General features: G+C 47.7%; 1 protein-coding gene across 1 annotated transcript in view; it reads right to left on the minus strand.

Annotated features, from left to right (window-relative positions):
- The window catches only part of ARHGAP9 (Rho GTPase activating protein 9), a 580,228-nt gene that overhangs the window by 260,841 nt on the left and 295,654 nt on the right, over positions 1-23,733 (minus strand). Inside the window, exon 11 of the mRNA XM_086966621.1 lies at positions 21,977-22,106. Within this exon, the coding sequence (XP_086822747.1) occupies positions 21,977-22,106 (130 nt within the window). The remainder of the gene's footprint in view (positions 1-21,976; positions 22,107-23,733) is intronic.

Genomic DNA, 23,733 nt, shown 5'->3' on the forward strand with positions numbered 1-23,733 from the left:
AGTATGAGGAGTCATGGTATGCGGAAAGAAAGTTGCCAAATAATGGGTGTTTACCCTCCCCCGGTAAGTACATTAGTGGCACGGCGGCCCACATCTCCAGCAACATACTCAGATTTTTTCACCACCCATTTGGAAAATGCACAGGTCTCTCTCATTGATGGCCAGCACCGACATACACTTTTAGACACACCTACCACCACAAGTTCTAGAATTGCGAACTTTAGAGCTGGGGAGCTACGTTCGAATCTCGGCCTCAGCTCAACATCCTGTGATTCTTGGCAAATCGCTTTGTCTCCCCGTGCCTACCACAAATGAATGTGTTCTTCTGTAATGTAAATTGTGCTCATACCATGTTGTCGAGTTTGCGCTATATAATATTGCGAGGAAAAATAAAGTAGGGAAACTCGAGTTCACACACTACTGAACGCGCACTCTTAAGTGCATCAGCAGTGCACTGTGAATCAGAGCGGTTCACAGGCCTGTCACAGATAAGAAATGCTATCTAAACGAAATCCTACAAAATAATACACTACTGGCCGGCAGCAATTCATACCCGGACAACGTCGAGACGGGCTGCTTGTAGGTATATAAAGCTGTTCCCCACTATTGTAATATTACAGAGAAGCATCATAGGAGAGTCTGGTAAAGTACATACTACCTCCCCTCCTGCATACTCAAGAGGCCAGACCTGTATTTTGCTTTCAAAATACTGTGTATTGTACAATGATATAGTATCTGTTATGAGACTAGATATAGGAAAAGCTGATTATGTCTTTATACTTTTAGGTCTCCCTCCCCACTGTTCCCTTCCTTCACAATTCTGCACTAATATAGCATTCAGAATTGAGGATATTGAGAGGTGGACATTTTTGAGCTACGAACTGATGCAGAGGATTTGTCCATCTGACAATTACATTCAAAGTCCTGTCTACCTCAACTTTCTTGGTAACTCATCACTTCCTCTGTGCCTCCCTTCTCTTTTTCTATCTGACCTCTTGGCATCTTCAGTTACTTCACTTCTCACACAACCCTATCTCTATATGTACCTCACTTCTCTGTCACTCAATCCATGTCTCTACCTTACCTCTTTCTCACCCATCCATTCTCTATCTCATTAATCTCTCTATCTCACATCTCCTTCCCTACTGCACTTTTCTCTACTCCACAATTCTCTCTCCACCTAACCTCTCAATTTAGCTCACCACGTGTTCATTATCTCACCTCACCATCTCCCCTTTCTCTCATTCTGACTCTGTTCACTTTGTTTGTCCCCTTAAATAGCTTCAGCTTACAGCTGTTTTTGTATGTCCATGTTTCCGAAAGTTTAACTTATACTTTTTAGCATCATAAGGGCTTTAATGAAAAGGGGCAATAAATTCAAATATGTTCCAAACAGGGGGCCCCAAAATAGATCTTGCCGTGGGCCCCATAAATCCTTAGGATGTCACAGCAGTCATACACTGGAAACAAACATAGCAAGTACAACAATCATTTCTTCACCTTTGGCTGCATATGCTTCCATGTTCTGCACAAAGCAGAACAGAGCCAACCCACAACACTCGCTGGTCCAACATGTGACCACAGACATCTGTGAAAAGAAGACTGAATGAAAGCACCATCTTACAGAAATAACCATGCGATGGAGATTTGCACGGGCTGTATTCTCGTGACTGCCACTCATCAGGCTAGGCTGCTTGTGTGGACTCTATACCTGAGACAGTTTATCGTGAAGTACACCCACAAATACCTACAAGGAAACGCTACAGCGATCACCTCACACTAAGGGCAATATCCATCACAGCTCTCAGTTCCGCCCATAATGATGCATCTTCTCAAAGAAATTTTAGAGACAGAGTCTGGAGGCGTTCGATTGTTGCCACTGCTCACGGGAAACAGAGTCTGGAAGATGGTTACAGGGCAGGTCCTCCGGGCTCTGGGGGTTGCTGGCTGCTGGACTCGCGGGGGTTCTTGCCGTAGGCAGGTCGTAGATGGGACAGGATGGTAAGGCTATGGTCAAAGCAGTTGGTGCCCTCTTCTTATTCCTGTGTCAGCACAGCTTTTCTGTTCTTCTTCTTTCTTCCTCGAATCTGAAAAGGCAAGGTTTAGGGTTATCCCTAAAAACTACATTTATGGGCGTTAAAAGGGTATGCAGGTCAGGACCAATGGGTCCCTTCCTTGGGGTGGGTACACTTCCTATTATGCCACCTTTCAGTGAGAGGGGGCATGAGCCTCTCCCTAATTAGCTGAGTCCCCCCATCTTCAAGATGGAGGGGACTGAGATATGTGTTTCACCTCGCCTCCCTCACCTGAGGGGTGGGGTTGGCAAAGGTGGGCACACCTCTCTTCCTAGCTTGGTTTCCCCGCTGATTCTCATGCCCAAATTGCGAGCCAGAACCGGTGGAAGCCAGTTGATCTGGGCAGCAAAAGACGGGGCTCAGCTCCTAAAGGTGGCAGGCCTTTGAAAATTCCCCTTTTGTGGACCCTGCCCATCCTGGGGGGAAAGGTGTGACACCTCTGCCCAGGATGGGCTTTGTTTCTGGACCCAGAGAGTGGAAGCTCTCTACCCTGGGGTCCAAAAACCTGTCTGGTTGTGGCAAATGGTGTGTATCCATTTAGGAACCACATATGGGCTAGTTGATTTTTAGGGGGCATCTCTAAGATGCCCTCTGGGTGCATTTACATTAAACCCCACACTGACATCAGTGTGGGATTAATGTGCTGAGAACTTTGCTACCAAACTTCCCAGTTTTTAGTAAAGCCATTGTAGAGCTGTGGAGTTCGTAATGACCAACTCCCAGACCACATACTCTTTATGACTTTACTACACTTACAATGTCTAAGAATGGGCTTATACAGGGCAGAGTGGCCCCTATCAACCCGTGCCACCTCCGAGACCCTAATATCGGCGACAGATCACTATTTCCAAGAAAATGAGGGCACGGTTGACTCCTCTCAGAAGTTGTGGGAAGCATTTAAAACAGTGATCCGAGGGCAGGCACTCTCCTTAATTGCGGGTAAACGGAAAGATAGAATGAATGACCTGGTGGAGGTTGAGAGTGCAGTCCTCTGCCTAGAAAAGGAATTGGAGGTGGGAGTGACACTGGAAAAGACATACTCCTTGCAGCTTAAAAGAGATGAATATAAGGTGATAGCCACGGAGAGGGCCAAAACTTTTGCGAGGGAATCTGCGAGCAGAGTGTATGACCTGGATGATAAAGCCAGGAAACTCCTGGCATGGTTGGACAAAAAGGAGATGGCATCTAGACTGGTGCCGGAAATAATCAATAAAGACGGTCAGTCCCTCACAGATCCACAAGCTATAGCTAACACCTTTGCAGCCCATTATAGTTGCATATACGACACACACACCCAACACTCAGAAAAAGATTCCCAATCACTACTCAGAGATATTGCCCTCCCCCTCCTACCGCCTGAGCAGCGAGAACTCTTGGATAGTGACTTCACAAATTATGAAACTGCGTGGCGATTCGGTGCCTTCAGGCGGGCAAGGCGTCAGGCCCTAACAGCCTTCCAATTGAACTGTACAAACTTGCACTGGCCAAACTGGCCCCTCGACTGAGGGCTGTGTTTTCAGAGAGCAGGGAGCGCGGGGAGCTGCCATTAGATCAGCGTATAGCCACGATCGTCACAATCCACAAAGAGGGCAAGCCCAGAACGCAATGTACGTCATATAGACCCATTTCCCTCCTGAACGCAGAGCCCAAAATTCTTGCTAAATTGCTGGCCAACCGACTGGTCAAAGTGATCGGCGACCTGGTGCACCCAGACCAGTCGGGCTTCATGCCCACCGGAACACAGCCTTAAACCTCTGGAGGTTGCATGGAGTAATGGGGAGGTTAGACACGTTACGAGAACCAGCAATCGTGGTCTCGCTAGATGCCACAATGACATTTGAAACCATAGAATGGCCTTACCTGTTCACTGTACTGACTAAGATGGGATTCGGGGCGGGATTTACCCGGTGGTTCAGGCTTCTCTATACCAAACACTTGGCGCAGGTTGTGGTGAACAATAGAAAATCTACGCTCTTCGAGTTGGGGCATGCCCCTTTCCCCTCTCGTTTTTTCCCTAGGCTTGAACATCTGGTGGCATGGATCCGGAGAGATCTGGTCATATGTCGGTTGAGGTGGGCTCTGTCACAGGAGGACCGCATATCACTGTATGCGGACGATATCCTATTGTTTTTGACCGCCCCCAAGAAGTCGTTGATTGCAGTATTGGATATATTCACAATTTTCTGGAGATTCTCTGGCTACTCTATTTATTGGCAACAACAAAGTATTTCCTATTCAAACAAGAAAACAATTTTTTTCAAGAGATAGAAATTTTTAGACTTTTTTGGACAACATATACTACATACATTCAATCATACCACTCACAAACCACGCTATTTACATATATACACACACAACAAAGAACATATAAATTGTATCTACAATGTAATAGCTTAGATTTACAAAGAAGCCTTGAAAACAATCATATTTTTTCAAAAACGTTTCAAAAATAAGTATCACAGTTTTTTGATTTTTTAAGGCTTTAAAGAGTCTACGCGTTTCGAACTCATATAGATGGATGAGTTCTCGTCAGGACCAAGGTCTGTGGAAAGAGAAGGGGAAACTTATTGGTATGCTATTTGTATTGACCACACTGACTACCCCTACTACTAGCTTCAGTCTCTTACCTCTCAGTCACTTGGGGACCAGAAGTATAGATAAAGTTGCCTTGACACCACAACATCTGAAAAAATGGTGATAAATCTCATCACAATCTATAGATATACAGCCATGTTGCACCACACTCATACCACAGATGTTTAAATCATGCTTACATGAATGGGTCCAGGCTCCGTGTTGGAAGGGGATGTTGTAATTTAGCTGTTTGCGAGAAAGACGGAAAAGTTTTGTGAGAAATCTGAGGGTCTGACAGATTGTCTGCAAGTAACGTGTGGCTGGAAGGAGAGAATGTGTTCTCACCTGTGCAGCCGTAAATCTTGTCCAAATGGTTTAGTGCTAAGTCTCGTTTGGACGCGTCGCCTGTGCGTGGGGTTTAAGTCTGCAGAAAACGGAGAAAACAGACCTTGTTTTAGAACCGGGAATTTGTATATGGGCGGTTACGTGGCAGATGCGCCACGCTGCTGGAGTGTGTCTTACCGTATCCTGAGTGTCCCAGTGCCGAACAGCGTTCCTTGTAACCGGGCGTGTGAGTTGCACGGACAGCGTTCTCCTCTTGCTTGCCGTCTGAGTGGCGCAGTGCTTCCGGGTCCGCAAAGGATCCCGGGAGTGTGGGCGGATGCCTGATGTTTGCTGCTTGGGTCTTTTTAAAGAGCTATGACGCTTGTTGGTAGAGCGCTCAAACTTCTTCATGGTATTTTCACTGTTTCTTTTTAAAGCGCTACGAGGCTTTTTAACTTAGACACTCGGACTTTATCCATGACTTGAATGTTCGCGGGATACGCATGTTTGAAGTACCTCATGGCCCGGTGCGCCATAGTAGTGCGCAAATTGGAGGTGGCAGCCAGAGAGAACGTGGCTTAAATGTAGACACATTGGTTTGATTGTGGGTCCCCAAATTGAATGTTTCATCAAGTGCGCGGAGGGATGATTTTTTAGCTCAACCATCATAGTGAGCATATGTGAGTATGATCAATCTCGGATGGCGTCCAAGAATAGAACACTATTCAGGGAGTTTGTTGGACAGAGTGGTCTGTCCAATGGTTAATTACATTTACGTTCATGGTTAGAACATCAATCAGGGCGATTTTATGTTGGACAGGGTGGTCAGTCCAAGATGGCCTGGGTTGGTATGAGGTTGGCACGGTGGAACCAGATGTCTTGTAAATTTGATGAGTTTGGCACGCTGGTGTACTGGCTGATGTTAAAAGCAACTGTGGAGAATTTATAGTTTGTACATTTCTGACATTTCGTTTAACCCATGGAATGCTGTGTTGTATTTGACTATTAGCATTGCTTCCATTCTTGTTAGTTTTGCCTCAAGATTGCCACCTCTCGTGTCACTTTCTACTTTTGCAATGACTGTCCAGATTAAGTCTGTCTCCTTGTGTTGTTTGTCTTTCCAGTGATTCACCAAAGGAGCTAGGCCACATTGTTCCGAATTCTGGATTTGTGGTGTTGTATCCGTAGGCGGACTTCTTGATTGGTCTTCCCAATGTATGCCAATTTGCAAGGGCACAAAATCCCATACACTACATTGCGTGATTTGCAGTTGGAAAACCTTTCATGTTTCCAACTAATGTTGTTATAAGTAAACACCGAACCTTCGATTGTGGTGTCACCAATCAAGAAGTCCGCCTACGGATACAACAGCACAAATCCAGAATTCGGAACAATGTGGCTACAGCTCCTTTGGTGAATCACTGGAAAGACAAACAACACAAGGAGACAGACTTAATCTGGACAGTCATTGCAAAAGTAGAAAGTGACACGAGAGGTGGCAATCTTGAGGCAAAACTAACAAGAATGGAAGCAATGCTAATAGTCAAATACAACACAGCATTCCATGGGTTAAACGAAATGTCAGAAATGTACAAACTATAAATTCTCCACAGTTGCTTTTAACATCAGCCAGTACACCAGCGTGCCAAACTCATCAAATTTACAAGACATCTGGTTCCACCGTGCCAACCTCATACCAACCCAGGCCATCTTGGACTGACCACCCTGTCCAACATAAAATCGCCCTGATTGATGTTCTAACCATGAACGTAAATGTAATTAACCATTGGACAGACCACTCTGTCCAACAAACTCCCTGAATAGTGTTCTATTCTTGGACGCCATCCGAGATTGATCATACTCACATATGCTCACTATGATGGTTGAGCTAAAAAATCATCCCTCCGCGCACTTGATGAAACATTCAATTTGGGGACCCACAATCAAACCAATGTGTCTACATTTAAGCCACGTTCTCTCTGGCTGCCACCTCCAATTTGCGCACTACTATGGCGCACCGGGCCATGAGGTACTTCAAACATGCGTATCCCGCGAACATTCAAGTCATGGATAAAGTCCGAGTGTCTAAGTTAAAAAGCCTCGTAGCGCTTTAAAAAGAAACAGTGAAAATACCATGAAGAAGTTTGAGCGCTCTACCAACAAGCGTCATAGCTCTTTAAAAAGACCCAAGCAGCAAACATCAGGCATCCGCCCACACTCCCGGGATCCTTTGCGGACCCGGAAGCGCTGCGCCACTCAGACGGCAAGCAAGAGGAGAACGCTGTCCGTGCAACTCACACGACCGGTTACAAGGAACGCTGTTCGGCACTGGGACACTCAGGATACGGTAAGACACACTCCAGCAGCGTGGCGCATCTGCCACGTAACCGCCCATATACAAATTCCCGGTTCTAAAACAAGGTCTGTTTTCTGCAGACTTAAACCCCACGCACAGGCGACGCGTCCAAACGAGACTTAGCACTAAACCATTTGGACAAGATTTACGGCTGCACAGGTAAGAACACATTCTCTCCTTCCAGCCACACGCTACTTGCAGACAATCTGTCAGACCCTCAGATTTCTCACAAAACTTTTCCGTCTTTCTCGCAAACAGCTAAATTACAACATCCCCTTCCAACACGGAGCCTGGACCCATTCATGTAAGCATGATTTAAACATCTGTGGTATGAGTGTGGTGCAACATGGCTGTATATCTATAGATTGTGATGAGATTTATCACCATTTTTTCAGATGTTGTGGTGTCAAGGCAACTTTATCTATACTTCTGGTCCCCAAGTGACTGAGAGGTAAGAGACTGAAGCTAGTAGTAGGGGTCGTCAGTGTGGTCAATACAAATAGCATACCAATAAGTTTCCCCTTCTCTTTCCACAGACCTTGGTCCTGACGAGAACTCATCCATCTATATGAGTTCGAAACGCGTAGACTCTTTAAAGCCTTAAAAAATCAAAAAACTGTGATACTTATTTTTGAAACGTTTTTGAAAAAATATGATTGTTTTCAAGGCTTCTTTGTAAATCTAAGCTATTACATTGTAGATACAATTTATATGTTCTTTGTTGTGTGTGTATATATGTAAATAGCGTGGTTTGTGAGTGGTATGATTGAATGTATGTAGTATATGTTGTCCAAAAAAGTCTAAAAATTTCTATCTCTTGAAAAAAATTGTTTTCTTGTTTGAATAGGAAATACTTTGTTGTAGTACATAAGGTCTTAAAAAAAATGTCGTTTGAAATTTCTAAATGGGTGAGATCTAAATATAAAATAAATATTTCTCCAAATAAAAGAACCCAATTGAAAAGGACACAAATTGGTCATTTGCAACATTTGTTTCATGGTCAGATGTTCAAATCAAAATAAGAAAGTTAGTGATTGGCAGCACCTGCAAATCTCCGTTGTTGTTTAGTAGCTTGTGGCAAGCAGTGCTGTTGGGAGCCCGAACCCAGTAGCTTTTTGTTGAAGACTCTATTTATTGGAGCAAATCCCTTCTATACATACTGAATGGGGACCAACCTGCTATCCCAAGAGGCTTTAAATATCTAGGTATATACGTGACGTCTGACCCCCAGCTCCGTTATGATCGTAACTTAATCCCGCCCCTACAATGATTGAAACGAGATGCTGCAGCGTGGAGGGTGCTCCCTCTCTCACTATTGGGAAGAGCAGCACTCTTCAAGATGATGTCTCTGCCTCACTTTCAGTATGTACTACAGAATTTCCCAGATCTGATACCTGCCAGCTACTTCGAGGGCATGCAGAGGGATCTGTTATGGAATGGGAAGCCTAGGATAGCACTCCACAAAAGTACCCTCAGCTGGTACGATGGTGGTATCAGTCTCCCCGACCTCAGAAAATAGTATTGGGTGGCACATCTTGCGGCTATCAATCACTGTACATACCGAAGACTAGATGACCCAGGCTACGCAATGGACCGATGGGTGCTCCCGGAGGGAAATTACTACAGAGTCCTGTACTCCAGACCAAAGCGTTTCCCCCTGAATGGGCCGACGAAGCATTCGGTGCAGGTCTGGCACACCGCCATCAAGAGTCTGGGTTGGGAACGGAAACTCACGGCAGCCATGCCGCTCTGGGACTCCGAGATCCTAGGTGATCTTTGGCAGTCGAAGGGATTCGACAAGTGGGACCTTATCAGAATCTCATCCATTGGGGATTTGTGGGTTAAGGGGGAGGTGGTGTCCTTTTCTTATTTACAACAGAAAAATGAGCTAGCAAACACAGAATATTTTCGATATCTCCAGATCCGCCATGCATTGCAGGCGTACACCCCCTCAGGCTCCTGACTCCCAGATTATACTCCTCTCGTGGACAGACTGCTTGGCGGCTACCTGCCAGTTAAAACGATATCCCTCACCTATAAAAAGCTAATCAATAATGTAGCTGAACCCCTACAGGGACTCAGGGCAAAGTGGGAGAGGGACGGTTTCGAGCTAGATGACGAGGAGTGGCAGGAGGCCTTATCCTCCCCGTAAGAAGTGGCCATATCGGCCAGGTTGAGTCTTGTCCAGCTTAAAATTCTCCACAGAGTGTATGTCACTGTGCCCTGTCTGGTTCAAATGGGGAGGGATGAGGGGGGAATGCAGACGTCAGTGCGGATCTAAGGGAACATTCATGCATATAATATGGGAGTGTGATCTAATTCGGAGATACAGGCATCAAATCCACATAGTTATGAGCAAAGTAATGAGGCTAGACATACGCCTTGAGGTGAAGAGATGCTTATTGAACGTGTGGGAACCTACAGATGTGGGAAAGATGGGCAGGACCTGGGTGACATTGGGGCTAATGGTGGCGAAAAGAAATATAGCTCAACAATGGGGTGCCACCCAGCCCCCTACCCTCACGACTGGAAGAAAAGCATGGACTGGTGCATGTTCAGGGAAAAGACTGTCAATGTTGCAAGGGGGTGCCCGAAGAAGTGGCCGTTAATTTGAGGGGCCTGGAACACATTCCGTGGAGAGATTTGTACTCCGCCTCATAGCTTTGACCTAAATGACCAGGCCACACCTTGATTTGTTAAAACTGTGCCCTAGAGATATACTCGATTGCAATTCTAACTTACCAAATGTAATTGTGCTAACTTCTCCTACATATAATGTGTAAGTACGCCTTGTGCATCTGTGCTGATTTTTGTTTGTTCTTCATTAATAAAAAAGAAATACAAAAAAAAAAGAATGGGCTTAGACACTGTACGGGTACAGGGCTTATGCCACTGTACCCTCACCTTAGGGTTAGTGTACCCAGCTAGAGGAGTGACATACCTAGGCCTCAGGCAGCGTGTTGCAGGCACGGCACACAGGAATGTGTGCCATGTCGACTCTTCACTTTTCTCTGCACAAAAACACGCAGCATCTAATAGCAGTGTGTGGGTGTTGAGGTACAGGGTCTCTAAGGGTGGCACAAGAGGTGCTGCAGCCCTTAGAGGCCTTCCCTGGTCAGAGTGCCCTTGGTACCTTTTACAAAGAACTTACCTGTGGCCAGATATGTGCCAATTGTGGGTACAAAGGTACATTCTTGGGAAAGAACACTGGCCCAGGGAACCTGATTGGCAGGGACCCAGGGCACATCAAGTCAGGTTGCATCTGACAAAAAGTGTGTGTATGTGGGGGGCATGGGGGGGCATCATGCAAAAAAGGGCACTTTCCTACATTGGTGTTTCCTAGAGCTTTTAGCCCGTGCCACTGCACCTGCTGCACCATTCAAATCACGACCCTAGTGCCTACAGGGTAACTGCACTTGTGACTGCTTGTTTAGTAGTAAAATATAGCAATAAGGAAAGGGAGTGGGGAGATACCGGCCAAAGCTGGTTCCGAGTTGGGGGTAGTAGTAAAATGTAGCAATAATAGGTATTTTGTGGGTTTCGTATACATTTTGACACCTGTGCCACTGCACCTGCTGCACCATTCAAATCATGACCCTAGTGCCTGCAATGTAAAAGCACTTGTGACTTGTTTCATAGTAAAATATAGCAATAATCAGTGCTCATTGGCTTTTCTAGACCTTTTAGCTCTGGGGCCACTGCACCTACTGAACCATTCAAATCATAACCCTAGTGTCAGCAAGGTAATTGCATTTATGACATATGAACTGCAAATTGGATGAATATCTCAGCATAATCAATCAGGCAATGAAGTCAATGAGTCTACAAGAGGGTCCATCCATAGAAGGTCTAAAGCCAGCAGTAACTGAACTGTATGAACAATCACCCAGAGGACGACACCCTAAGCAGGCAGCAAATGGACATGACCAGCCCGGACGTAGAAACCTTTATAACTATAATGAATTTTTTGCCGTAAAAGAAGCAACTTACCTTTGCTACCTGTTAATTGCCGGTTTACTCCTGTCCACCACAAACTTAACAGTGGAGTATATGTTCTGGCACCATGTCACAGAACTTTGAGAGCATCTACTGCCAACAGAAGATTTTAAACCGGTGTAATATTTATTGGTGATACTTTGGATTGATGAATTGATTTTAACACTTTTTTGTCATAAACAGTCAAAAAAATGTTACGGTTTTAATTACTTAAACAATAAACTTTACATTACATTACATTAAACGTGAACTGTTTGTTTAGTAGTAAAACAGCAATAATCAGTGCTCAGTGGGTTTCCTAAATCTTTTGCCCCCTGTGCCACTGCACATGTTGCAGCATTCGAATCATGACCTTAGTGCCTGCAAGGACAAATGAGGGAAATTGTTTAAATCCAGTGATATATGTGTTCTGAAAAAGGCACATTCGCAGTTAAACAGAAACACGAAAGCATTTATAAGAAGTGCCTATAAACTCCTCCAACTCTCCAAAACGAGTTGCGACAGACGTAATAAATAAAGCATATGTTTTACCCATCAAATTGAAAATCAAGCATAGCTAAATTGTGTTACAATGTGGCTGGCTCTTCCCTTTGAAAATATATTATCCTGTTCTTGACAGTTAATGGGCCATAAACAGTGTAAATTGCCCAAGATCGCCATATGTTAGGCTGACACTGAAACTGAAATGCGGTTTTGTACTTTGCTACTAAAAAGGCTGTTTCACAAATTAAATGGACTTACCAAACTAGAGAACTTTTGCAAAAAATGTGTTAAATATGAAAAAACAATTCCAAAAATGTATTTCATTCTCATGCAGAACTGTTTAATCTTAGTACTACTAGTAATACTAGTACATCAGACTAAATCGGCGCGGACAGCAAATGCCCTCCTGAACTTTGTATGCGGCCCCCCCATTGAAAAAGTGCAAGAATTTATTTAAAAGTTAATTGACGTGGAAAAAAGCAAGTAACTTGCACATCAGACTAAATCAGTCACATATTTTTTAGTATTAAATCTTTTTATAGAAAAAGACAGAGCACATACACGTAAAACGTTTATCAGTATCATTCCCGTCAACCCTTGCATAGCAAAGACAAAGCTCAAATGAAACGGATAGGACCATTCCAACGTGTGGAGTGAAGCTCGTAAAAGGGCGTTTAGCATGTGCAACCCATCAACAATGGTTAATAGAAAAAGAAAAACAAGCAAACAAAACCCCCACCCGCCCATCCCAACCCACCCCTCCCCTCCCTCCTCCCAAGGTCCAAGTCCGCCAATCCAGTCATCCAGGAGACCCTCTCCCCTAGCCTGTCGTCGGGTTCCCCACATCAGAGAGGCGCAACAATCGCAAAAAGCAAGGACAAGTGACCTCTTGAAATTCCGAGGCCAGCAAAGACAAAAAGGGTTGCCACAGCTCGCCATACTTGTCCCCCTCCTCAGCCAAAGTCAATGAAAGCTTCTCCATACCCATCACAACCCACAAACGGTGGAGCCAACCTTGGAATGTGGGGATATATGTGGTGCGCCAATGGGAAATAACATTATGCGTGGCAGAACAGAACGCAATTGCAATCAAGCGACCCCTGCGGAAGAGCAATGGATATATGTGAGTGGGTTTGGTAGGCCCAACAATACGTACGAAGGAAGTCTTGGAATTTCTCTTGCAAAGTGTGCATCCACCTCATCCAGAATTTGCTTCCAATATCCCTGAACATGAGTACAGTCCCAAAGCAGGTAGACCAGTGTGCCCACTTGACCACAACCCCGCCAGCAAGTAGCCTCCCTAGAGTGGTCCATCTCGTGCAGCCGCTCCGGGGTATAATACCAATAGGTGGCAACTTTGGTAAGAGTGTCTGTAAGGCCCATGTGATAAGCAGAGTGTCTGGCTCTATAAAAAATGCCCTCCCTCTCCTTATGGCTGAACATCCTCCCCAATTCCCTTTCCCAGCGCGCCTTCCCCGAGCTATAGGTATGAGTATATTTAGCCTGCAGCATCTTATACAAATCTGAAATGAGTTTTCTGTCGGATTTGCGTGTGATTAACCAGTATTCATACGGTAAGAGCCGCCTATCCGCCATAGAGTATACCGGTTCGCTAAGTGCCCAGTGCCGCGCTTGGAAGTAGCGGAGTCTCTCCGTCTCCGGCAACCCGTACTCTTGACGAAAAAGGGGAAAAGACAATACCGCCTGTGTTGTACAAGTGGAAAAGGTACCTACACCCAGCCGGTCTCCACCTCGCAAAGGCCACCAAATCCAAGCCTGGTGTAAAATCCGGGTTATCCATTAAAGGGGTGAGTGGGTACGGGAAGGTAGTAAGCTCATGCTTGATATTCATTTGATCCCAAACCTCCATGGGAACCCTGGTGATATATGAGGAGTACAAGTTGGGGGGCCTATGCTGCCTACGAAGGAAGGGAATTTCCTGTAATGGGCACCCTGCCACTGTCTGGTCTTGGAAAAGCCAGTGTTTGCTAGACTCCCATCTGAAAAACTTCACAAGAAGGCGCAACTGCACCGCCTGAAAGTAGAGCAACAGGTCTGGGAAGCCCAGTCCTCCAGACTCAGTGGGAAGGGTAGCCAACCGCAGCTTCAGGCGCGGTTTTCTGCCATTCCAGATAAACTGAGTCAGTTCTGACTGTGTCTGCTTAATCCAGGCGACTGGTGGGTGCAGCGGGATAGTGCGAAACAGATAGAGGATCTGGGGCAGAATCGTCATCTTGACCGCCGCCACTTTACCCAACCAAGACAAAGGATAATGCTTCCACCGTCCCAAATCTCGTCTGATTTTCTGCCGAAGCAAGGTGTAATTGATGCTGACCGTGGCCGGGAGCAAGGGGTCCAGCTGAATCCCGAGATAGGGAATCGCATCTGTGGCTCATTGGAAGGGAAACACGCCCTGCAAAAACTCTCTAGTCGATTTCTCCAGGGACGTCGAGTGCCATGGACTTGCTCGTATTCACCTCAAAGCCGGCCGCCTGGGTAAAAGAGTGCAGATCTTCGAGACATGCAGGTAGTGACTCTCGTAGCTGGGATAACGTAAGCAGGAAGTTGTCCGCATAGAGGCTAATGGTATGGATATAGCCTCCGTAATTAATTCCCCACACCCTCTGGTTGAATCTCAGCCTCTGCACCAATGGCTCCATGTAAATGGCGAAAAGAAGAGGCGACAGCGGACACCCCTGCGGCGTGCCCCGTTTGATAGCAAACCGAGGGGAAGTGCACCCATTAACCCGAACCGCTGCAGTAGGGAATTTATAGCAATTCAAAACATAAGTACAGAACTTTTTTCCCCAACCCTGCCTTTGCCAGGACTCTTTCCAAGTAGGGCCAATGGACTCGATCAAACGCCTTCTCTGTGTCAATGGTGAGCATCATGAATTCCCGCCGAGTACGCGTAGCCTTTTCCACCAGATGCAGAGCCCTCTTGATATTGTCCGAAGTTTGACGCTCTGGGATGAAGCCCGCCTGATCCGGGTCGATTAAGTCGCCCATGTAAGGTGCAAAACGGGCAGTTAAAATTCCCGTATACAGTTTCAGATCGACATTCAGGAGGGAAATCGGGCGGTACGCCCCGCATTGTGAGCAATCTTTCCCAGGCTTTGGGATGACCGCAATAGTAGCCTACAAGAGATCAATCGTGATCATCCCAGGTTCCAAAAAGGAGTTTAAACGTTTCGCGAGAAGGGGGGCCACCTGTGCACAACACATCTTATAAAAGCTCGTGCAGGGAAGCCATCCGGCCACGGCGTCATTGCCAACTTCAAGCGGGAGATGGCAGCAATGACCTCCTCCAGTCGAATATCGCGGTCTAAGATCTGCCAGGTCCCTCGTGAGAGCTGGAAGTGAAACGGAATCTAAAAAAGCCTCTTCTACTGTGGCCCATGAGGTGGTCCCAGCGTATAGATCGGCATAGAATTCGCTAAAGGCACAAGCAATATATCGTCCATCACCCGCCTGCCATTAGGCTGGAGAATCTCTTGTACATTCTGGCGTTGTCGAACCTCACGTAGCTTGTGAGCATGAAGCCACCCGCATCAGTCCCCCTTGTAGCATGCGTGTTTCAATCTTAGTGCTGCGAATTCTGCCCGGTCCTGATCTAAAGCAGCGAGCTGTTGTCGCACTGCCTTAAGCTGCCTCCACACTCGGGGGGGGGGGCCCCGTGACATGATGTATTTTCTCCAACTCCCGAGTCTGCTGAGTTAGGTCCTCCCACTTGCGGGCGCGCTCAACGTTATCAGCCACCGAGACCGCTATTAACTCAGCCCTAACCACGGCTTTCAGTGCTGCCCACTGTGTCGCAAGCGCAGTATCCGCATTGCTATTATGCAGAAGGTAATCAGCAATAACTCGTTGGATTCGCACCACCACATCCTTGCGCTGCAGCAGCGTGTCCAGGAGGTGCCAGCAACACGTCGCTCGCGCAGCAGGGGGAAGAGCAGGAGTAATTGTCACCGGGCGTGTCCGATAGTGTTGCAGTCCCAATTTGTACCGTGGTCGCTAGCGCCCGCACGGAGACCGAGGCTAAAAGATAATCTAAATGGGCGTATGTTTTGTGTGCATTAGAGTAGTAGGAGTGCTCCCGGCTGTGAGAATGAAAACAACGCCACAGGTCCACTTAGCCCAACTCACCCAGGCGGGCCAACCCCTCAGCAGTGAGAGTACCTGATTGGGAGGTGCGGAGACACGACGTATCCAGTGTATTATCAAAAACTAAGTTAAGATCTCCCCCCAGTAAGACATGATGGTCAACAGTGTTGGAGGCTTCAGCAATGGCGAAGTGAAAGCATTTCTCCTGGCCCTCATTGGGAGCGTAGATGGACCCAACCGTGAACGTCAAGGCACCCAAGGAAAACCTGTAAGTCAGCAGCCGTCCCTTAATCTCCACCCCTTTGTGCAGCACCCTACCCTTGAAGCTCTGGGCCACTAAGATTGCAACCCCCGCAGTCTTCGTAGCATTAGAGGAAAAGAACTGTGTTGGGAATCTCCGGGACCGGAGACGATGACAGTCCCGCTGTAACAAGTGCGCCTCCTGTAGAAGGCAGATATCTGCTCCGGATTGCTCTAGGAGTGAGAGGACCGCCTTGCGCTTGACTGGATTGTTTAACCCCCTCACAATCAATGTAAGGACTTTAAGCTCTGTAGCCGACATTCAGTCGGTCAAGAACAAGAAAAGCGAAAGAGATCTATCCGTGGAGGGATGGAGCGGACCATGAACATCTCGCTGCCACAGTGGACACATACTAGGGCCCTTGACACAACCCTAGACACCCGGTGGACTTTGAACACCCCAACACCCCCCCCCCACACCTCTCCCAAAAAGGAAAGGAAAAACACTCCCCCAAATGAGAAACAAAACTAGCACAGTCTCAATGTCCAACATCCCAAGACAATTGGAAAAAAATAGATAGGGGTAATTCAACGAACTAAACTAACCCCCTCCCGCCTACGACCCAGAAAGACACCGCAGGTACACAGTCAGCCCTGAACAAACAGAAAAATCAGCCAGTTGGAGAGGGATTCCTGTCCGATGCGACCGCCTCCACCGCAGCCCACCGACCCTCCACAATCTCCTCCACAGGGGGTTTCTTTACACGTCGCCGTCTGCGCTGCAGCCGCCATTGGGGCCTAGGAGCATCCTCGTTAGCGGTTAGTTGTGTCCCCTCTTCCTCCTTAGTAGGTGGGTCAATCCCTATCAGACGGCAAGCTTCCGACACTGAGCGCAGTTGATAAAGCTTATTTTCCAGCTTAAACACCAGGCGAAACGGGTGACCTCAGCTATACGGGACACCACCCTGTTGTAGGTGGGTCATGACCGGTTTAAAAGTTCTGCGCTTTTGCAACGTAAGAGCCGACAGGTCTTGGAGCAGGACAGGAGCATGGCCCTAGAAGGACAAAGGGTGCAGCTGTCTAGCTTTCTGGAGGATCTCTTCTTTAGTGCGAAAGTCCTGCACACAGACCAAAATGTCTGGTGGTGGCGCTGGAAGGGTCAGCTGCGGCCCCACCCTGTGAGCCCTGTCAAGGCGAAGCTCCGACTCCAACGGTCGACCCAGAATATGATTAAATAGCTCTCTTGTAAAGCGGAACAGGTCTTTCGTCTCCTCTGTCAGCTGCACATTCCGAACCCTGACATTATGCCATCAGGAATTGTTCTCCAAATCCTCGAGATGAGTCTGAAGGTCCACCTAATGGTCGTGGACCCGGATATGTTCTTGTTGCAAAAATGCTATTTCCGTGTCCTTCCCGTCACTCTTGTGCTCAAGCTCCGCCACTCGTTCCCCAATTCTGTCTACATCTCTGCGGACCTCCTTAATTTCCCCTGCGAACTCTTCCTTGAGAGTGTGGATATCTTCTCGTAAGGACATGAACAGCGACTCAAGAAAGGCTTTAGTGATGGGTTCGGATCCCGCATCCTGCGCCGGGGGGCCCAGCGTCGGGGCAGAGGCCATGGTGCCGGACTGCTGGCTCGCCTGGGCCTTGGCGAATAGGTCCTTCACCGTTTTATCCTTACGGCCTCTGGAGGTGGACATCTCCCACTCTCTGTGCCACCTCAGCTCTCCGGTCAGGTGAACCCTGGTTCTACTCCGTCACAACAAGTCCAAAGAAGCCCCTTGACCCCCAGAGGGTCAAAACCAGACCGTCTGGCCGTCGCCGACCCGTGGATAGGACCGACCTCAGCGACCAAAGCCGAATAATGTGTGTCCCGACTCAGAGCGTGGTGAAGGCCAGCATATACCTCCCTTGGCAAGTCATCTCGACACCGTCGTGCAGCAGTTCTCAGACATCCTGCCCCCTCTGGGTGGCACCCCCGTTGTGTAGCTGTGACACGCTGTATCTAGAGGGTCACCCACAGAGAACCAGAAGCGCCAGCAGTATCGGGATCCAACTATCCTCGAGGGCCGATCTTACTTCACCCCAGTAAAAGAGCACAGTGCTGTCCCCAAGATCTAGAGGTCCATAGGGGACGTCCAAGCAGGCACCCCGCTCAGGCCAACGCAGGTCAGGATAGGCCGTACAGTCCCTCTCCTACCATCTCCAGTTCCACACCTCCCGGTAGGGGGGGGTCTCTCGCTCGCTCACTGCCTCGGAAACGGTGGCCCAAGGTCATTGAGATGCATCCCTGCTGCTTTACTGGGCCACCGTCAATGCTCCCACCAAACCAGCTTGCCTCTTCAAGCTCTCTAGGGGGCCTGTAGTGTTGCCGCAGTCTCATCCATCAGGACCTGCAGATCGGGCCGCCCAGCGACCCAAGATAGTGACTCCACGCTGCCCCCACAGCCACGCAGAAAATGCGCCGTCCTTGTTGCCCTCGCAATGCTGGCCGCTGCCTCTCCCCTGTCTGTGCGGGGAAAAGCGGTGTTTCAACCTTCAGGCACTCGCGGCAGCAGGCCGGGCGGGCACACGCGCCCGACTCGGCACCCGGCCTCGCCGCCTCGCTCACTCCCCAGCAGTCCAGGCCCCTACCTCTGTCACCTCGCTCAAAGGTGGGGCAGACAAGTCAGACAGACCACCTCACGCAGCCGAAGGTCGGGTGTTGGTCTCGGGGGCTCCGATGCGCCCCTCCGGTACCACCTCCAAGCCAAGAGGGCACCATCCTCCGAAGATGGCGGCTCAGTCTGCCGCGCCAGTTCCACCACAGGCCGCTAACATTGAGGGCCGCCGGTCGTCCGCTCTGGGAGAACTGACGACCACCGTCGTGTGCACACCACCGTCATGTTCACTCCGCACTTACGTCGCGAACTCTCTGGCAGCCCAGGCCATCACCCCGAGACTCAAGGACACCGCCACCGGGCTCAGCGCCCGTGCCGTACTTCACAGGCAGGGCCGCCACTCTGGCCCTCCGCAGGCCGTCGGCTCCAGGCCACACCATCACCGCTCACCCCGGTCTGGAAAGCAGTCCACCGGGATCTCGGGAAGCTCTACCATATATACGGGACAACTGGTGCTAAAACGACCCGAGGGTCGGTGCTAGAAAGGGCCGCAGGGGTGAGCTCCGAAATCGTCCGTCCGCTCACGTCGCCATCTTGGCCACGCCCCCAGTCACGTATTTTTCAAGTAATAGTTTTCAAACATAATTTCAGAAACGTTCATGCTTCCACCCACCCTGACAATGCCAATAGTGAACATCATGCACCGCAAATGCTTTGTGCAGCTGAAGAATGAGTTATCTTTAGCAATAGCGATGTCTAAAATAAAATGTAAAAAAGGGCACAAGCAGACTCCATGGAGAAAGTATGAAGTCAGACAAAAGCAAAGTAAACACCAGGATCCCTCGAACACACAGCTTGTCATTCGACCTCGGTTTTTGAATGCCCAGCACATGTGACGAGACAAGAACAAGATATACATGCCTGTTTATTAAAGAAAATTAGTTTGTTTAAGAACACTGTAAACACGGCTTTGCAGTGGCGTAACGAAACTTGAGGAGGCCCCCCTGCAAAAGTACACGAGGGGCCCCCTGGCCCTGATACCAGTCAAGAGCTCTCAGGCCTGGGGCTGCCACACATGCACAGTGTCCCTGGAGTTCAGGGCCCCCACACTCTCGGGCTAATGTTAGGCCACTAGTACAAAGCAGATCACATAACTGCATTTTATGTAGATAGCTCGGTGGGTTTAACTGTATTTGTCACAGAGAACCTAATGTCATAGACGTTCATGAGTTACAATCCTTTTTTTTTTAAGTTTGATTTATTGAGAAATAAAGGGAAATGAGTTACAATCCTAATATAGAACAGTCATCAAAGAGCTGGAAGTAAACTGCACGATAGTGGTTAGGATGCTATATGTTCTTTTTATCCCCCGTCTTTCCTTATCTATTCCTAATGTTGCTAAAAAGGGTTTGTTTCTTATTACTGAAGCCAACCCCAAAAGGCGCTTTAATACAAATGAAAATGCATGTGGGAGAGGGGCTATGGAGAGATGAGGGGCACTGTTGGGGGGTGGGAGTGAGGAATCCATGGAGAAGGAGGTCATTGGGGGGCACCAAAAAAAAAAAAAAAGATTGGCTCACCGGGTGCCACCAGCGCTAAAGCCGATCACATTTAAGGCTGTGAACATTGAAAGGTGTGAATAAAGCAGCATCGTTAGCAACTTCCAAACAGAGATGCTAAAGCCAAACTAGAGCTGTGTAGCTCTGAGCCACGTGAGTCCTGACACCTGGACCTGGGCAGTGCTTGAAATGGAAAAATCGAAGTGCAGGTACTCTGAACTAGAGTACCTGCTTGTTTCTAAGAAGTGCCGGTTCTCTCCAATTAAAAGTATACGTCATTCTGGAGAAGTGCCACTACTCTCCCTCGCAAAAGAAAAAAGTGCCGGTGCTCCGTAACGTACAGTACCGGCCCATTTAATGCACTTGCTGGGGGTAGTTGGGGCAAACATGAGACAGAAATGCAAGAGAAAAGGGGGCTGCCTAGGAGAGAAAGAAAGGGCTACACGAGGCAGAGAGGAATGTAAGAAAGATGGGTGAAGACAAGAGACTGGGGACGCAGGGATGAGGGAAAAATGCGTAAATTATATGGGAATGTGCGAAAGATGAAGGAATGGACGGAAGGTCCGGAATGCAGGAGGGGGCATGGAATGGATGAGAGTAGGCCGGATATTGAAGGGAAGCAGAAAGGCATTTTAAAAAACTGGGTGAATCAGGAGAGAACTGCAGCAGAGAGTTGGAAGTAGTCAAGCGAGGGAGTTTCAGAAAAGTCGGAGAAAAGCCTGGGAGAGGGAGATATAAAGGAAAGGGGAAGAAACGCGACAGCGGGGCGTGTGGGGCATGTTATGAGATAAAATGATGGAAAGAGGACCGAATAGCAAATGGAATGTCGGAGAAATGAAACGTTTAATGAGGTAGACTGAATAAGGAAGAGCGTGCAAAGTTTATCACAGAGTGGAAGAAAAGCCTACTTTAAGAAAAGCTTTGAACTACCTGCTATGGAAACATCAGACCAATGGAGGCCGCAGGCTTCCTGGTTGAAGGTGGGCGTCAGCAAGGCCTAGCATGCAGCTTCAGTGGCAGGCTCCAGAGGGCGGCAGAAGATCGGGCAATCTTAGCCTGGGGCTGGCAATAATTAAATTAAGGCCGGACAGTCCCGCTCAGCCGCCTCACGCGCACTTATAATTGCGCAAAGTGGCATGCGCAGGAGAATGACCAGCCCCACCCTAACGGTGAAGACTGCGCAGACGCGGCCGTGCACCATTTAATTTATAATGAGGCCGCGGTGGGGTGGAACTACGGCGAGTGTAACATTAGCTACATAACTCACATCCCAGACTGATGAGCACAGTGCTAACTGGTTCCTGGCTGCGCGGCCGCGGAGGGGGCCCCTGGAAGCGTGTTGGGCCCCCCCCGAACCGCGGGGGCTGCGGGGGCCTGTGTTACGCCCCTGCGGCTTTGCCATGGAGAGGTACGAACTCGAGCAGTATAGCCTAAAGCAAATAAAGCCTGCAAATGGAAAGCCAGAAAACGGGAGTTATAACCCACAAAGCCAATGGTAAGCAATGGGCAGAATGCATTCCCAGGTCAACTTTCTGAAACTCCCCGAGATATCTTTCTCATACCACATAGCTGCTCTGTGTGGTAGGCTGCAACCTAAAAACCTAATAACCTAAAATTAAAAAAGTGAACTTTTACATGAATGCATGCTTGGCTTGCACTACTTACGTGAAAGCTTTAAACCATCCTTTGGCTTCGGAGGAATATCTTCTTCATCTCCGCTGCCATCTAACAAATCAAAGCTGTTCGTTCTCCTGAGCGAGTATAATGATAGCGGATCCATTGGGTTCTCATATTCCTGTAAGAATACAACACTGTTTGTATTATTTCCCTAGCAGACTCCAATGCATGCAATTTCTAGTAAACCTCCTCCCTCTTAGCTAACGGTCCAATGGTGATACCATTGCAAACACCATTATCACCAAAACTATTAACTAAAAACATAAGCCCAGTGTGATTCGCGACACATTAGTTCTGCTAGGGGCAATTCCAAGTTGCCATCAAAGAAAAAAGCTACTTACTTGCAACAGTGGTTCTCCCTGGCATTTGCAATCCTTTTTCAATAGACCAATCATCGTTGGTATATGAGTGCCATTGGAAACAAAACTCAAATGCTCAAAAAACCGACGTGTTTTCTCTATCAACTCAAAACGTGGCACAGCGCATCACACAATATTGGCACCCTTCATCCGGTAAAGAACTGACATCACACAGAAAAAAGAACGTCAAGTCAACAAACTACAGAGAGTACATATCCTGCTCATTTGTGGAGGCTCTAAAGTTTTAATAAATCCCTTATGGGTTTTTCATCCTCCCCAGGGCAGAGAATGTGAGAGAGTAAAGGAGACGCTTGAGCTACATTGGGTCCTAAGGCACGACCCTTAATTGACTCTTAACGGCTTTTCAGCCAGAGACTGGTAGTACGCCCAATCCAAATAGCCCGGACTTTGTTTTACTTTAGAGTTTGTGACAGACTGAACAAGCATTGGCATAGCCAATAGGTCTCGCCTTTGGGACCCTATAAGTGTTTAGTTATCCAGCACAATATCCTTAGGTGCCACAACATAAACTGTTGAGTTGCATGGCTAAACACTTATAAGGTCCCAAAGGCGAGACCTATTGGCTATGCCAATGCTTGTTATGTATGAAAATCAGTTCTGCTTCTCCCCCAGGATTCCGGTACGGAGGTGTCGTTAGCTATGGCGTTTGCAAGGATTAAAATGTATCATGACCTGTTATCCCTGTCCTGCAGAAATAGATCTGCCTGGATACTGTCTGGGCCTGGGGCTCTTCTACTTGGGACTGCATCTAAAGTTGCCAGCAGATCTGCTTGCCTAAATGCAATATCTGTCGCATTGAAAAGTGAATAAGAGGATCCGACTCATCTGTACCAGAGTATAGTAATTCAAAATGATCCACCCATGTTTCAGGAGCAATAAAGTTATGAGGAGAAGATGAATAGCCACCTCTGTCCCATTTGACTATGGGCCAAAAAGTTACTGAGTCTTTGGCAGAGAAGGCCAACTTAAGATCTTGCCATCTCGCTTCATCCGAATTGCGTTTAGCCAAAAACGGACAAGATTTACAAGATGTCCTTGCTACGTGGATCCTGGGTGAGTCTCTTTTAATAGCCACTACCAGCGAATTGCAGGCTTGCCTACACTCTTTGTTGAATTAACTGTTCTTAGCTTACGGCCCCATGCGATTTGCAGTGCAGGAGACAGAGGAATAAGATTTAGTTTTCGTAAACAACTAGTTATGTAGATCTATAAATAGCTCATGGGCCCCAGCACTAGAGGAGGGCTAACTACTAAAGTTGCTACATGTCCTCGGTTGTGTCAGAGACCGCCTCAGTCGTCCCATGCAGACATTTAATAGGAAAGGTGAAGCCTCCTAAGGGTTGTAGAGCAAGAGAGTGGAAACAT

This window comes from Lissotriton vulgaris, chromosome 1_1, assembly GCF_964263255.1.
Source record: "Lissotriton vulgaris chromosome 1_1, aLisVul1.2, whole genome shotgun sequence".
Lineage (NCBI taxonomy): Eukaryota > Metazoa > Chordata > Amphibia > Caudata > Salamandridae > Lissotriton > Lissotriton vulgaris.